The following is a 17,565-nucleotide window of genomic DNA, read 5'->3' as shown; positions in this document are numbered from 1 at the left end:
AGGATTTATCAAGGTCCAAGCCTTTTCAAAGGTATCCATTTTAATATGTTTATATGGAATGTGTTTATTTAACTTCTTTAAATTCAGTATCATTCTGTATTCGCCATTTTTCTTTGGCTCCAGAAAATATTGGTGACACAACTTTGCAATTTTCTTGCTCGACTTTTTTTCAAAACCCCTACATTGAGCAATTCATGTATTTCGCTGTTGACAGCTATATTTTCTCTTTCATTAAATTTGTATTGATAGTTCTGATAAAACAATTCTGACAACATATCTGTTTTAATATCAAAATTGCAATTTTCAACAATATCAATAATCTGTAGGTAATCTGTCAATTTGCGCCATTCTGAAACATAATTTGTTAATCTACCGGCAACAACACATGTGCTTACATTAATTATTACCTGGCTACTAGCCTGGACGACCCCCTGGATGTAGTATTTTTACTCTGCGCTTGCTTGCGTGTCAAAGTAATAATGACTTCTTCCACGGGTGCCACATGCTCTGCCACCTCTAAAACCGTAACGTGGAACACGTCCTGCTCTCCTGTGCATAAAGCCATCTCTGTATTGTCTTCCAGAAGTAAACATTTTGTTTGTGATTTTCGCTGAATCTTCTAGTTCTCTGGCAGATTTTGATACATCATCACCCAACAGATATGATGTCACAGGTCTGCTGTGATTACACAGGTGACTGTAATCAGCATTCAGTTATGGCCTCAAAAAATCTTTATGAGTCAAACTGATCTGTCTGTTAGCAAGACCAAGTAAAGCAAGGGGAGTCCTTACACTCATCAATTATTGTGCCAATTTTTTCATTTCTTTCCTTTTTGATGCTTGCTAATTTGTTGACTACTTTTGTCAAGATAACAGCTGATTTGATCACGGATGTTTCAATGTTTGCATCTTTTTGTCCTGTGTTTTGGCCAAAGGCGATATAGCATCCCAGATCAGTTGGTTCAACTTAACCACAAGACCATAACAATGTTCAGAACACGCATTTATTTCATCCTTTGTAAATTCTGCATATTGGCCATCATCTATGCCCTCCACAACAAGTTCATTTATATTTTCAGCCAGAACTCCGTCAACATAAACTGAGCATTCCTCATGCGCTTTGAACAGTTTTGACATTGTCTTAAAACGACTTCAAGAATTTGGATTGTTATTGTTACGGTCAGGATCTCTGTACTTGATCTTTTTGTACTCACATCTGCCGATGCAGAAGGGCCTTCACTCTCTGTTACCATCAGATAAGATTGATCATCACATTCCATTTCATCACAGTGTTACTCGTACTGTTCCATGTTGTTCAATCTCGTGTTGAACTCAGTCAACTTGAGTGATTGTTTTTCCAGCAAACCTTGCAGCGCCATTAAAAGTTCTAATACCTGAACTTCGGTGGACTCATTAGTTTTGTCCACTGTCTTTTTTGCAGGCTGCTTTCCTTTTGCTTTTTTATTGCATTTTTCCCCAGGCTGTGCCTCTACAGCCGATTTCGCATTTGCGTCGGCCATTTTGCAATTTTCAGTTTTAACACCACGTGTTGATACGATTTTTTAAAAACTTTTATTTGTCACTACATGCACTGTATTTATCCGTCTTTTGGTTACAATTGGTAGATAATTATATGCAAACTTCGTTTGCACTAATAATGTTCATATTTAATACGGATTCTTCGATATAGGATAATTTGTACAACCTTAATTTTTTACTGCTTTGTCGCAAGCGCTCACATCAAAAACTGCTTTGCGCAACATTTATCTCATTTAAGAATGACAGAAATTCTTTAGACAAAATAAAATTAATGAGTTGGCTGGATGGGCATGCAGATAATATTATACCAACATGTTTTATACAGATGACAGTAGCAAAAAAGGGGTTACTTATTTGTTATAGTAAATCAGTAACAATATATAATAAAATAAGAAAGAATCATCAATATTTATTTATTATAAAAACAATTGTTCTGGCATATTGAATATGTTGTCCATTTAGCTACAAAGTCCCTCTTTGATCCCCACTGGAACCTATTTTGAGTTCTCAAAATCATCTTTATAGAATATCAATAATTTAATAAGCGATGTGTTTGAGAAACACTATGTCCCCATATATTTGACCTTTGACTTTGAAGGATGACCTAGACCTTTCACCAGTCAAATTGTGCAGCTCCTTGACATACACATGCATGCCAAATATCAACTTGCTATCTTCAATATTGCAAAAGTTATGGCCAGGGTTTTTTTTCCACTTTTTGGGAAGATAGCCCATGGCTTTGGAATTGGGAATTTTATCAGCATTTTCATGAAATTGGGAAAATAAATTCATTAGCCTTTTTTCCACACGAAAAGTCCACTGATTAGGGAAATACTAAATTTAATATAACTCTTTACAATCATTCAAATTAAAAGAAAAAAATCATATAGTACTTTGTTAGATGTAATTGAATTACAATTGAGATAAAATACACATAAGACTTCTTTCTAAAAAAAAAAAAAAAAAAAAAAAAAAAAAAATTTTTTTTTTTATTTTTTTTTTTGGAAATTGGGAATTTTTTGCCACATTTTGGGAAAAAAGTATACTTTTTGGGATTGGGAACATAGCCGAATTTCGGCTATAAAATCGGGCCAAAAAAAACCCTGATGGCAAATGTTAACGTAACAAACAAACAAACCAACAGACAGGGCAAAAACAATATGTCCCCCACTATAGTGGTGGGGGACATAAAAAGAGAGCTGAATAAGCCTCTTTTATTTGGGGCTGAATAAACTTGTAACCAAATCGACCCACGTTTGAGGCCGAGGCTGAATGTCAGAAAACACAAAGTATTGGTTCTACCCAAGTGTTTAAGTTAAAGCCTCAGACTTTAAGTGCAATCTATCCTAAACAAAAGACTTGAAATAAATAATTATTTCTTCAATAAACATTCTGGCTTTCTGCCCAATTATTTATTTTACCTGTAAACAAGTTCTGTTTATATCTTGTGCAATGTTCCACAGAAATGATTGATGCTGATAATAATTCAGCACGAAAATGAATCATAAGAAATTCCTTAATTCCAATTTTACTAGAAATTCCATTACCAGTTCAATTGCTTTGAAGAAATAAAAAATAAAAAACACTATTCAAATGTATAACCATACCATATATAAATAATGAATTCAGAATTTCTCAACTTTTCGCAATTAAAATCTTCTTTCGCTGTTTTTTTTCCGAGCGTCCAAATGATTTTAACATTTTCTCTGACATTTGAAAATTAGAATTTCGATGGCTATATTGAAAGTAGTTCAAAACATGGCGACCATTAAACCAGAGATTGATTAATGGAATAAATTGTCTGCCAATCCAGTGTGGAATTATGGCAGTTAATTGTTGAATAAAAACAAGAGATGTGTTTGTCAGAAACACAATGCCCCCTTTTGCGCTGCTTTGAAGCCATAAATTTTACCTTTGACCTTGAAGGATGACCTTGACCTTTCACCACTCAAAATGTGCAGCTCCATGAGATACACATGCATGCCAAATATCAAGTTGCTATCTTCAATATTCAAAAAGTTATGACCAAACTAACAAAGGTTAAAGTTTTAGGAAAGAAAAATACAATTATATTTGACCTTTAACCTTGAAGGATGACCATGACCTTGACTTTTCACCACTCAAAATGTTCAGCTCCGAGAAATACACATGCATGCCATATATGAAGTTGCTATCTTTAATATTGCAAAAGTAATCAAACTTTAACCAAGGTTAAAGTTTTGGGACACACACATACAATGAATGAATGAATGACAGACAGACAGGCCAAAAACAATATACCCCCAATCTTTCGATCCGGGGGCATAATCCCTCAGAAAGGCAGTGTTAATGAACGTTTGTCAACTATTTGCTTACTTGAGCTGGGACTGTTACCCATCTTGTTCCAGTGTTGCTGTAGGGCTCCTATACTACTGCGTACAACAGTCCGGTCACGACTCAGGTTATGATCTTCAATCATAGCAACAAACATGACCATTTCCAATTTTTAATGATTAAAGCTTTACAAAATTAGGAAAAATAACTCCAGGTAGAAAGTTGCTTTTGGAACTTCACAATTACATTATACTTTATATCGTTATAGTTCTTCTATGCATATACTTTTAGTCCAAGGTTAGTTTTTAGGAGGTTAACTTAAAACAAGAGATGTGTTTGTCAGAAACACAATGACACCTACTGCTCCGCTTTTCTTTTTTTTTGACCTTTGACCTTGAAGGATGACCTTGACCTTTCACCACTCAAAATGTGCAGCTCCATGAGATACACATGCATGCTATACATCAAGTTGCTATCTTGAATATTGCAAAAGTTATGACCAAGGTTAAAGTTTTGGGACAGACACACACACACACACACGCACATACAATGACAGACAGGCCAAAAACAAGATACCCCAGATCATTCGATCCGGGGGCATACAAATTACAAATAAGCGGGCTGATAAAATAATTTAGTGCCTGATGGCTCGGAACTGATAAAATAGAATAGTGCCCTCATTAGGCTTTTTAACTTTGTGTCAAATTTCTAAACGCAAATACTTTATGTTTCTAACATAAAAAATTATTATGCTAAATTATGAGGTTAAATACAAGATTAAGTACTTACCACTAAGGCCTCACATAATAGTGACCTCCCACTCAGGGCACCCTCACATAATATTAACCTCCCACCGAGCACACCTTCACATAATAGTGACCTCCCACTTCGGGAATTCTCACATAATAGTGACCCCCCACTGAGCGTACCCTCACATTAGTGTCTAACCACAGAGCGTACCCTCACATAATAGTGACCTCCCACTGAGAGCACCCTAACATAATAATGTCCAACCACTGAGGGCACCCTCACATAACAGTGACCTCCCAATGAGCACACCCTCGCATAATAGACCTCCCACTGAGCGTACCTCACATAATAGTGTCCGACCACTAAGCATACACTAACATAATAGTGACCTCACACTGAGGGAACCCTCACATAATAGTGTTTAACCACTGAGGGCACCCTAACATAACAGTGACCTCCGATTGAGCGCACCCTCACATAAAAGTCACATCCCACTGAGTGCACACTCACATAATAGTGTCCGTCCACAGAGGGCACCCTCACATAATATTTAACTCCTACTGAGGGCACCCTCATATAATATTAACCTCCTACTGAGTACACCCTCACATAAGAGTGACCTCCCACTGATCACACCCTCACATAATAGTGACCAACCACTGAGGGCACCCTAACATTATAGCGACCAACCACTGTGTGCACCCTCACATAATAGTGACATCCCACTGAGTGCACACTCACATAATAGTGTCTCCCCACAGAGGGCACCCTCATATAATATTAACCTCCTACTGAGTACACCCTCACATAATAGTGACCTCCCTCTGATTGCAACCCTCACATTATAGTGTCCGCCCACTGAGGGCACCCTCATATGATATTAACCTCCCACTGAGGGCGATCTCACATTATAGTGACCTCCCACTTAGCACACCATTACATAATAGTGACCTTCCACTGAGCGCACCCTCACAAAATAGTGAACTCCAAGAGAAGGAACCCTTACATAATAAGGGTATCCCACTGAGCGCACACTCACATAGTATTTACCTCCAAATGAGGGCACCGTCACATAATAGTAAAATCACACTGCGGTACCCTCACATAAAAGTGACCTCCCAATGAGCATACCTTCACATAATAGTGTCCTCCCACTAAGCATACCCTCACATTATAGTGACCATCCACTGAGGGCAACCTCACATAAGTGTCCTCTCACTGAAGGCACCCTCACATAATAGTGACCTCCCACTGAGCACACCCTCACATAATAGTGTCCTCCAACTTAGGGCACTCTCACATAATAGTGTCCTTCCACTGAGGGCACCCACACATAATAGTGACCTCCAACTGAGCGTACCCTCACATAATAGTGTCCAACCACTGAGGGCACCATCACATAATAGTGACCTCCCACTGAGCGTACCCTCACATAATAGTGTCCTTCCACTGAGGGCACCCACACATAATAGTGACCTCCAACTGAGTGTACCCTCACATAATAGTGTCCATCTACTAAGTGTACCATCACATAATAGTGACCTCCCACTGAGCACACCCTCACATAATAGTGTCCTCCAACTGAGGAAACCCTCACATAATAGTATCCTCCCATTGAGGGCACCTTCAAATAATAGTGTCCTTCCACTGAGGGCACCCACACATTATAGTGTCCTTCCACTGAGAGCACCCACACATAATAGTGACCTCCAACTGAGTGTACCCTCACATAAATAGTGACCTCCCACTTAGGGCACCCTCACATAATAGTGACGTCCCAATGAGCGTACCCTCACATAATAGTGTCCTCACACTGTGGGCACCCTCACATAATAGTGACCTCCAACTGAGGGCACCCTCACATAATAGTGTCCAACAACTGAGCGCACCCTCACAATGTCACTTCTCACTAAGCGCACCCTCACATAATAGTGATCTCCCTCGGAGTTTACCCTCACATAATAGTGACCTCCAACTGAGTGTACCCTACCATAATAGTGACCTCCCACTTAAGGCAACCTCATATAATCACCCCCTGTACGTCGATTATCCAAACAGTGTAAGATAATTCAAACTGAAGAAAAAATCGCGACAGAAATAAAGACTCCAGTCATTTATTTATAAAAACACGTTTATTTAAGGTAAGTTGTGACATAATAAACCTTTTTTTTTTGATAAAATGTTATTTTCCGGATACAATGCGCTAAAAAACCCTTAACAATTTAAAACAATTACATCAAAATAAAATGAATATGTTTGAAAATCTGGAAAAAGTAAATGAAATTGTCGAAAGATTGAGGCCAAAAACAATTATAATCGAATATTTTTTTATGTTTTAATGCTTGGAGTAATGTATTAACCTTTCATATATATGTATTTAAAAAATTTGATTGGCGTAAATGCTCGAAAACGCAATATATTCATATTTGTTTGGGACAAGAATATACAAATTGGATAATGACCTACCTAGTGTATGGATAATTCCAGACTAACATAAGAAGTCGATGGATAATGACCTAACTGCAAGATGTCTTTATGTAAAGCTCTATGTAAAATAAAGACTCTTGTAAAATATTTCGAGAATTATTTAATTGCTGACAACAAAAACATTGTAGCACATTGTTTAACAATATTCATAAAAATGATTTTTTTTTCCATGTAAAACAGAAGAAAATTGAAAACTACAGATGTTATTATTGTACAGAGTTATTTAAATGCCTGAAAGAAATACTAATCCATAACACAACTAACCATTACGTAGAAAAAATAACAATTAGAGAACTTACCTTAGATGAAACAAACAGCAATTATGTTATCGGACATAAATATATTCTGATATTACTCCACAAAACATAGATGAACAACATCAGCAACTCGCTATTTAAAATAGCGTTATCAAAGTGATAGAAAAAGTTAATCAAAGTGCCTGCCCATCTCCCCGGCTCTAAAACTATTTGTCACCAGTTTAAAGGAGCGAATCGACGGTATTTCCCTATATAATGAAATATCAAATATGCACAATTACAAAAAGTCCAAATTGTATTATCATAAAATCGAAAGGAATAATACGTAATTGATGAAATCGGAAAGAAAAATAGTTAAAAGTCCACAAATATTTTTCCCACCAAGGTTTCAACAGGGTTCAAAGTCATTCCATATAGAACTCGCAAGTTTTCTATGTTTAAATGCCGTTAAAAGTCTTTTATCGTAAGTGTGCATGCGCATAGCGGGGTACTGTACAATTCACTCGTAAATATTTTACTACTACTTCAATTTTCCTGCGCCCACGAAAAGGGTCACGGGGAAAACTTTTTATTATTATTAAAACACCATCATTTACTGAAGATTTTTAATATCTATGTCTGTGTATTTAGAAATCATTTAAAATGTTCTTTTCAATGTGTAAATATATTTTGGAAAGTAAAATGCTATACTAGCCGTCGATATTGCCTTAAATATTTGTGTACAATTCGATGATATCTTTCTGATATAATGTATAATGAATCAGATCAGTTATGCCTCGAATAATATTCGAAACCTCTAATATGTTGACAAATACACGAATCAGCAGGGCAAGTGCCACTTTAACATGCAGCTTCGACTCGAATTCCTTTAAATCAAGTGATTATATAATAAGTAGGGACATTTTTGAATTTCTTGCTTTTCATGCTATCTAAAATAACATGGAACACGTGCTATGGCATCTTTGTGTACGTGGAATGCAAATTTCGCATGCTTATTTTGCTTCTAATCTCAAGTGTATATATATGCAAATTCAATTGAAATTGATTTCACTAATAACAAATAAATGAATGTTGATGTTCGTGGAAAGTATTTTTTATATTCCATTATACACATCGTTTGAGTTTTTAGTTATAAATAGTTGTTTTCAAAGAATAATATCCAACCTGTCTTTGGAAAACATGTCAAATACATCGCAGTTTGTTCATTATCTATTTTGAGTTTGGTTATTATCCACATAAATTTTTTCATCAGTTTGGATTTATCCATAAACTTTTATACCCTTCCTGCAACACATGATTTTAACACAGAAACATATTAGGTGTTAAAAGTAAACTTTTAAAGGACATTCATGATATAATTTGGCATATCTCTGTTAAAGTTTCGTTCGCTCTTTTGTCAATTAACTTGTATATAATTCAACACATAGGTCGCATTTCATGAAAATTAGCATTTTCCGAAGACAAATATATTGTTTTTTACTAGAAAACTATTGAATCATGGCAGAACTCAAAACGCATGTGTTTGTCAGACATTCATTATACCACATGTGGAGAACAATAACGTCCTTATAGTTACTAAATTAGCAGAAATGATAAAATAATCACCTACCTTTAAGTTTCAGTTTTGGCCGACATTTTTTTTCTTCAGTTTAAATTATCCAACTGAGTTTGGATTATCGATGTACAGGGGGTGATAATAGTGACCTCCCACTGAGCGTACCCTCACATAATAGTGTCCTCCCACTGAGGGCACCCTCACATAAAAGTGACCTCCAACTGAGGGCACCCTCACATAATAGTGTCCAACCACTGAGCACCCTCACAATGTCACTTGCCACTAAGCACACCCTCACATAATAGTGGCCTCCCTCTGAGTGTACCCTCACATAATAGTGACTTCCAACTGAGGGCACCCTCACATAATAGTGACCTCCAACTGAGGGCACCCTCACATAACAGCGATTTTCCTCCTTCTTTATAAAGTACTGGTAAACGGTACTTTCCCAATCGAGCGAAAATTCGCAAATTCCCAATCGGCATCTGAAAAAATCCCAATTAGCGTCCGAATTTTATCTCAAAACGATCGAAAGTTTCGTAACAAAACCCAACTTTCGGCTAGCGAACAAAGAAAATAGTATAGTTGTGTGTAACCACGCGCTTGATTAATTTCGGGTTTTATTATTCAGCGCGTGCAATCAATAGAGTCGTTACTGTTTCCGGTTTTCTTGTCAGGCAGCCAGCGTACTGTTTTACGTCGGTTTGTAACCTTGCCTCTGTGGAAAGGGTGTTCAGTCTAAAGAACAATGTTTGCACGACCAATCGGAACCGTCTATCACAGGACACATTGACAGCACTAATGATGCTGTGCAGATAGGGATGCCAGCAACTGATAGATGATCAAACATCAAAGATTGTTGAAATTTTCAAAAAAATGAAAGACAGAGACATTGCTTTACAAGAGATTAAAACAACTAGTAATTGATTTTGTGTGTTCTCTATACTATTTTGCTATTTATATCAACTTTATTACTTAATGGTCTTTAAGGCATGCCTGCAAATATTATTTTAATGGGTATGTTCAATTAAGTATGAACTGTATGATGTATATAACAAGACCCAAACTTCACGACGCGATTTTCCCAATTTAAGGATTTCACGACTCGATTTTTCCCAATTTTGAGGTTTTCACGACTCAATTTTTCACAATTGGACCGGTACGGGTACTTTTCCCAATTGGACAAGGAAAATCGCTGCATAATAGTGTCCAACCACTGAGCGCACCCTCACAATGTCACTTCCCACTAAGCGCATCCTCACATAATAGTGACCTCCCTCTGAGTGTCCTCTCACATAATAGTGACCTCCAACTGAGGGCACCCTCACATAATAGTGTCCGTCCACTGAGCAACCTCACAATGTCACTTCCCACTAAGCGCATCCTCACATAATAGTGACCTCCCTCTGAGTGTACCCTCACATACTAGTGACCTCCCTCTGAGTGTACTCTCACATAATAGTGACCTCCCACTGAGTGTACTCTCACATAATAGTGACCTCCCTCTGAGTGTACTTTCACATAATAGTGACCTCCCGCTGAGTGTACTCTCACATAATAGTGACCTCCCTCTGAGTGTACTTTCACATAAAAGTGACCTCCCTCTGAGTGTACTCTCACATAATAGTGACCTCCCTCTGAGTGTACTCTCACATAATAGTGACCTCCCTCTGAGTGTACTCTCACATAATAGTGACCTTCCACTGAGTGTACTCTCACATAATAGTGACCTCCCTCTGAGTGTACTCTCACATAATAGTGACCACCCTCTGAGTGTACCCTCACATAATAGTGACCTCCCTCTGAGTGTACCCTCACATACTAGTGACCTCCCTCTGAGGGTACCCTCACATTATAGTGACCTCCCTCTGAGTGTACTCTCACATAATAGTGACCTCCCTCTGAGTGTACCCTAACATAATAGTGACCTCCCTCTGAGTGTACTCTCACATTATAGTGACCTCCCTCTGAATGTACCCTTACATACTAGTGCCCTCCAACTGAGTGCACCCTCACATAATATTAACCTCCCAATGAGCACACCCTTACATACTAGTGACCTCAAACTGAGCCTGTTAGTGATAATAATAACTGTTTAGGTGTTGAAAGGTAGGTTACTATAATCTAAGAAGGCCTTCAGTTGTCTCTTCTATTTCTTATTTAGGTCTCCCTCAAAGGACTACATTAGTATCTCTATTTTAGGACACAACTTGACCTTAGAACTGCAAGTGTGACATTGATCTTGATCATACAAGGATGGTTCCTGTGACACACATCTGATGATGGTTACTAACTGGGCCTGTTTATTTGTAAATTGCCTTAGGGACTTTTACTTTATGGCTCAGCTGGGGCACACAATATAAGTGCTTGGGCCAGAATGTATGTCAAGAAAGTACAGTGATGAAATGAAATGTGTGAACATGTTCACTTTTACATGGATTTGAAGAATTTCTTATTTTAAAATATTGGTATTGGAAAATGAATTTGCAATGAGGCATCTTTTTGCAGTTTTACATACATGGAAAACAGATGGGAAAGAAAGTCATTAGTTGGATTCCATCATTTAATTGTATCAATAATCGCAATTATTAAGTTTTGACTGTACATACAACTTCTTAAAGCTATAAATAAATAATGAATTTCTAACATTTTAAATCACCAACATCATTACATACATACATTAAACAAGAGGGCCATGATGGCCCTGTATCGCTCCACTGTTTTTTATGCGAAAAAAGCACGCAATACGCATGGGTTGAAATGTACTCAAGCATGTGACTTTTACTTTAATTCCAACACCTTCTCTGCGATTCAAAGTTTGAGTTTACCATACATGCCATACGTCCCGGATTATCCGGGACAGTCCCGGAAATGCATACCCTGTCCCGCAGTCCCGGAAATTTGTCAAATGTCCCGGATTTCAGTAAAACCTGTATGTTCCTCATATTAGCATGCAAATCTGTACTTGCCACTGATATTGCGTCATCTCCAAAGCAATGCCTGTCCGATTAGGCAAAAACGCTACGTGTCAAAATCGATCAATTAACGGGGGGTCCTATTATCTTGTCGATTGTCTCGTAATCAAGGTCAAACAAAAGGGGTTAATTCGTTGTGACTTGGCTTGCTCAAATTTGATGGCTGTGTAGTTTTAACGGATTACGCGATGCACATTCATGAATAAATCCAGTTTCACCCGGATTTTTGCGGTATCAGATTCATTCACACTCATATTGCGACAAACAACACGACTTTACGCTCAGCGCATACAATGTTAGTTGTAACAGTTTGACGTCATAGCTTACACCGCGCGCGCCACCCATGACAATGTCTGAATTCATCACCCTTGTTACACGCAGTCCACGTTTTAAGTGACTGAAAATTAAATCAGCACTGAACTATCTCATGTTTATATACATGTGCTCTTTTCAAACACGCAAAACACGTGGCTTGTATCTAGTAACAGATGTAGAAATGTTTAATTTGTCAATTGTTTAAAAGCAATTTACGATGTTAATTATAATTTATTCTTCTTGTTTAAATAACGTTTTTTTTGTGCATTGATCTTAAATGGATGTTAAATTTGTTTATTCCAGGTAAGTTACATAAGTAATTTAACTAATTGGATATCGCGAAAAAATGCGTACCAAAAATACATGTATGACGTTCTCATATCGCTATTTGTATACATGTCCCGGAAAATCGGCAAATGTCCCGGAAAATTTAGCACAATGTCCCGGAATCGGTCTGAAAATTTATGGCATGTATGAGTTTACCATAATGCAGTATCATATATTGACTTTTCTTGAAATAATTATGTTCATGGAAGTTGTGTTTTTAAAATCAATAAGATATTATTAAACTGGTTTAAACACTACAAAAAAGACATGAAATCAACATGTAATCCGAAATATTTTTATCCGGATATATGGTCACTTTTGACATATTTAAATAAAACCCGACTTTTTTCAGTTTATAAGAAAAAACATGCAAAACACATGTTCTTACTTCAATTCCTTTGTAAGCAGTCACTATCTGATCTAAAATGGCACTAAATGACAGGGTTTTATCTCATGTTTACAAGAAAATCAGAAGAAAACAACATCAACATTTTTTCCCACAGCTTCGTGACCCAATTTCCGATGGTCTGTATAAACATTGATTTCCAAAAAATAAAAGAAATAGTTGTGCATCTGCTAACATGTATTGATTTTTTTTTAATTTTTTTTTTGATAAACATCTCCCATGCTTCAAAAAGTAAAGATAATGTCTACAAACAGATGCAAAAAGACTTGATTCCCATGCATGCATATAGGTTTGTTGTTGTTGTTGTTGTGACCTTGGAACTAATTATGTAAACAACGTCTTAGACTGGTCCGGGCATCATGCAGAAATGTTTTGATCGTGCTTTTGAACTGATGGGTTATCATATTAATGGCATAAAAAGCTGATAAATTTAATTTCTTTGTAGATATGGGATGATTAAGTGCCAAATGCCATTCTCGACCTTCCAATAGACCATAACTCCTTCTGAAAAGTTTGTTTTCGTTTTGAAAACAGGACTTCCGGTTTCAAAAAGGAGAAATTGCTCATGATGAGCAATTTCTCCTTTTATCACATGATTACTACCCCACCCAGCCAATTTATAAATAGTCCTTTACAATATTATTTCTCGTCTGCAATCTCTTTCAATTTGGGGCAGTCCAAAATGTGTCGTTTGGTAAAGGGTTGACATTTATGGATAGTTAACATGTTGGTCTACCTTTCACGCTCGACATGTAGAAGCATTTATCTCTCATAATAAAAAAGTTATTCCAAGTGTGTTTTGATAAACTTTTAGTTTGAGAAGAAAATAGTTTATTCATCCCGTAATGAATAAATTTCAAAAACGCACAAACCTGCAAAGTTCAACGACTTCCTGTGGCCATATTTTTTGATGAATCAAATTTTCTTGAACAACTTTTTAATGGGAGCCTTCAAGGGATAAATTTGGCCCCAGGGGCATAATTTGAACAAACTTGGTAGAGAACTATAAGATGTCACTACATACCAAATTTGGTAGCCCTAGGCCCAATGGTTATGGACAGGAAGATTTTAAAAGTTTGCACAAAAGAGGCTTTATATAAGCATATGTTCAGTTTTGTGACCCCCGGGGCAGAGTCAAATTTGAGCCCAGGGGAATAATTTGAAGAAATTTGGTAGAGGACTATTAGATGTCACTACAAACCAAATTTAGTAGCCCTAGGCTCTATAATTATGAACAAGATTTTTAAAGTTTGCACAAAATAGGCCTTAATTAAGCATATGTTCATTTTTTGTGACCCCCGGGGAAGGTCAAATTTGACCCCAGGGGCATAATTTGAAAAAACTTGGTAGAGAACTTTAAGATTTTAATACATACCAAATTTGGTAGAAATAGGCCCAATGGTAATGGACAAAAAGATTTTTAAAGTTTGCACAAAATAGGCCCAATATAAGTATATGTTCAATTTTGTGACCGCTGGGGAAAGGTCAAATTTGATCCCAGGGGCTTAATTTGAACAAACTTTGTAGAGGACTATTAGATGTCACTACATACCAAATTTGGTAGCCCTATGCCATACGGTTATGGACAAAAAGATTTTTAAAGTTTGCACAAAATAGGCCTTATTTAAGCGTATGTTCATTTTTGTGACCCCCGGGGCAGGGTCAAATTTTACCCCAAGGGCATAATTTGAACAAACAAAGTAGAGAACTATTAGATGTCACTACATACCGAATTTGGTAGCCCTAGGCCCTATGGTTATGAACAAAAGATTTTTAAAGTTTGCACAAAATAGGCTTTATATAAGCAAATGTTTATTTTTGTGACCCCCGGGGCAGGGTCAAATTTGACCCCAGGGGCATAATTTGAACAAACCAACTAGAGAACTATTCAATGTCACTACATACCAAATGTGGTAGCACTAGGCCCAATGGTTATGGACAAAAGGATTTTTAAAGTTTGCACAAAATAGGCTTTATATAAGCATATGTTCAATTTATTGACCCCTGGGGCAGGGTCAAATTTGAACCCAGGGGCATAATTTGAATAAATTTGAAAGAGGTTCAACCCAGGAACATTTGTGAGAAGTTTAATTAGAATTGGACTTGTAGTTTAGAAGAAGATGTTTAAAGAAAAAGTTAACGCACGCACGGACGCACGCACGACGGACACAGGACCATGACATAAGCCCCACTGGCCTCTGGCCAGTGGAGCTAAAAACTACCACCCCCCTGAGAGCCTTGTTTATAAACAAACATGAACTATATTCAGACTTACCTTGCAATTTTATTTCCAATTAAAAAATCAATAAATCCGTTTTAAAACACAAATCTTTGATAATGTGGGTTATTGTATTAAACAATAAAACCCAGTTTATTTTAGCAGAAATGTGGACCCTTCAAGGGAGAGTATCTTGAGCATACTTGTATGTTGATGAATAAAGAGTTCTCTCTAATTCCTGAGTAAGATTTACTACCCATTCTTTACATGTAAATAGCAAGTTCTGAGATCAGTTCCTTTCTGGGATTGGATTCCAAGGCTTAAACCTACAGAAAAAATTGAAATTAAAAAAATCTACATTAATCTGCAAAGATATTTCTTGGTTATATAAAAAAGCATCACAAAATGTCTGAAAGAGGTTAACCAGCAGGAAGGAAGAGGAAAGGTCAGACAAAACTGCCAGAAAATCAGGAAACTAGAGTGTTCACAAGCTTTTTTACTATATAAATATTAGGAAAAAGACCCCACCCCCCTGGCGGGAATGTTTTTTTACCGATCCAAACCATTTTCGAACTCAACTGCCGTATCCAGGAAACAAATGTTCTGACCAAATTTCATGAAGATTGGGCAAAAAATGTGTCTTCAAAACTGTTCACATGTTTTCACTATATACATAATGAGAAAACTGCCCCACAGCCTGGCGGCCATGTTTTTCCACCCATCATGACCATTTTCGAACTTGTTTGAGATATCTATAAAATCGATGTTTAGAAACAAATTTATGATGATTAGGAAAAAAATGTGACTTCTAGAGTGTTCACAAGCTATTTTTACTATATAAATATAAGGAAAATGACCCCCCTGGCGGCCATGTTTTTTTACTGATCCGAACCATTTTAGAACTCAATCGTCATATCCAGAAAACACATGTTTTGACCAAATTTCATGAAGATTGGACCAAAAATGTGACTTCTAGAGTGTTCACAGGTTTTCACTATATACATATAGAGAAAATTGCCCGCCCCCTGGCAGCCATGTTTTTTAACCTCGACCATTTTCGAACTCTTCTGAGATATCAATGAAACCAATGTTTCGACCAAGTTTCATGATGATTGGGCAAAAATTGTGACTTCTAGAGTGTTCACAAGGTTTCTCTATAGCCATATAAGGAATACTGCCCCACCCCTGGCGGCCATGTTTTTCAACGGACCGGAGCCATTTTTTAACTCAACCAACATATCATTTTTTTTTACCTAGTGACCTAGTTTTTGACCCAGCATGACCCAGTTTCAAACTCAGTCGCGGTATCAATGGGACAAATGTTCTGACCAAGTTTCATGATTGGACAATCAATGTGGCCTCTAGAGTGTTCACAAGGCAAAATGTTGATGCCGCACGACAGACAAAAGGAGATCACAAAAGCTCACCATGAGCAAGTTGTGCTCAGGTGAGCTAACAAGAGCTGTCAGAGGACAGCGCACTCGACTATTTGAGTGCTTGACAGTATAACATAAGCCATCATGGGGAAATTGTTCATATTCAATAATTTATTAGAAGATCTTTCAAAAATAAAAAAGGAAAAAAAAATAAATTTGTTTTTGGGGGGTAGGGGGGGTGAGAAGGGGGTATAATGTGGGGTGTGGTAATTAATTAGATGTTTAAAAAAAAATTGGGGGGGTGGGGGGGTAGGGGGTGGGGGGTAGGGGGGTGGGGGTGAGAGGGGGGTATAATGTGGGGTGTGGTAATATATTAGATGATGTTTAAAAAAAATAAAAACATTGGGGGGGGGGGTAGGGGGGGTAGGGGGTGGGGTGGTGAGAGGGGGATATAATGTGGGGTGTGTTAATTTCTAAGATGATGTTAAAAAAATAAATGGGGGGGGAGGGTGGGGGGTAGGAGGGGTGGGGGGTGAGAGGGGGGTATAATGTGGGGTGTGGTAATTTATTCGATTATGTTTAAAAAAAAAAATAGGGGGGGGGGGGGGGGTTGGGATTCTGGGTAGGGGCGTGGGGTATTGTTTGGGTGGAATCCATTGTGGTATTCAGGTAAGTGTTGTTTTGTCAAAGTAATAATAAAATGTGATCATAAATAAAGAAGTTATGGCAATTTAAGCAAAATGTTCAATTATCTAAGTGTAAAAGGGGCCATAATTATGTCAAAATGCTTGATACAGTGGTGTGCTCTTATTTATAGGTTGGGGCCATGTTGGTAAACAAGTATGCAACATATAAAAGCAATATGTTAAAGGATATAGGAAATATTTGGGGTAGTACGCAAACTTAAACATAGATTTATCAATAATATGCATATTCTAAGTATAAAAGGGGCAATAATTATGACAAAATGCTTGATAGAGTTGTCTGCTCTTATTTATAGGTTGGGGTGATGTTGTTAAACAAGTATGCAAAATATAAAAGCAATATG

General features: G+C 37.2%; 1 protein-coding gene across 3 annotated transcripts in view; it reads right to left on the bottom strand.

The window, feature by feature from the left end:
- The window catches only part of LOC127841915 (uncharacterized), a 140,360-nt gene that overhangs the window by 63,122 nt on the left and 59,673 nt on the right, over positions 1-17,565 (bottom strand). For all 3 annotated transcript variants that reach the window (XM_052371044.1, XM_052371046.1, XM_052371043.1), the window contains exon 7: positions 3,894-3,986. In XM_052371044.1, the coding sequence (XP_052227004.1) occupies positions 3,894-3,986 (93 nt within the window). The remainder of the gene's footprint in view (positions 1-3,893; positions 3,987-17,565) is intronic.

The sequence above is a fragment of the Dreissena polymorpha genome, chromosome 8 (genome assembly GCF_020536995.1).
Source record: "Dreissena polymorpha isolate Duluth1 chromosome 8, UMN_Dpol_1.0, whole genome shotgun sequence".
Taxonomy (NCBI): Eukaryota; Metazoa; Mollusca; class Bivalvia; order Myida; family Dreissenidae; genus Dreissena; species Dreissena polymorpha.
Note: the sequence above shows the minus strand (reverse complement) of the source record. Positions and strands in the feature narration are given on the sequence as shown.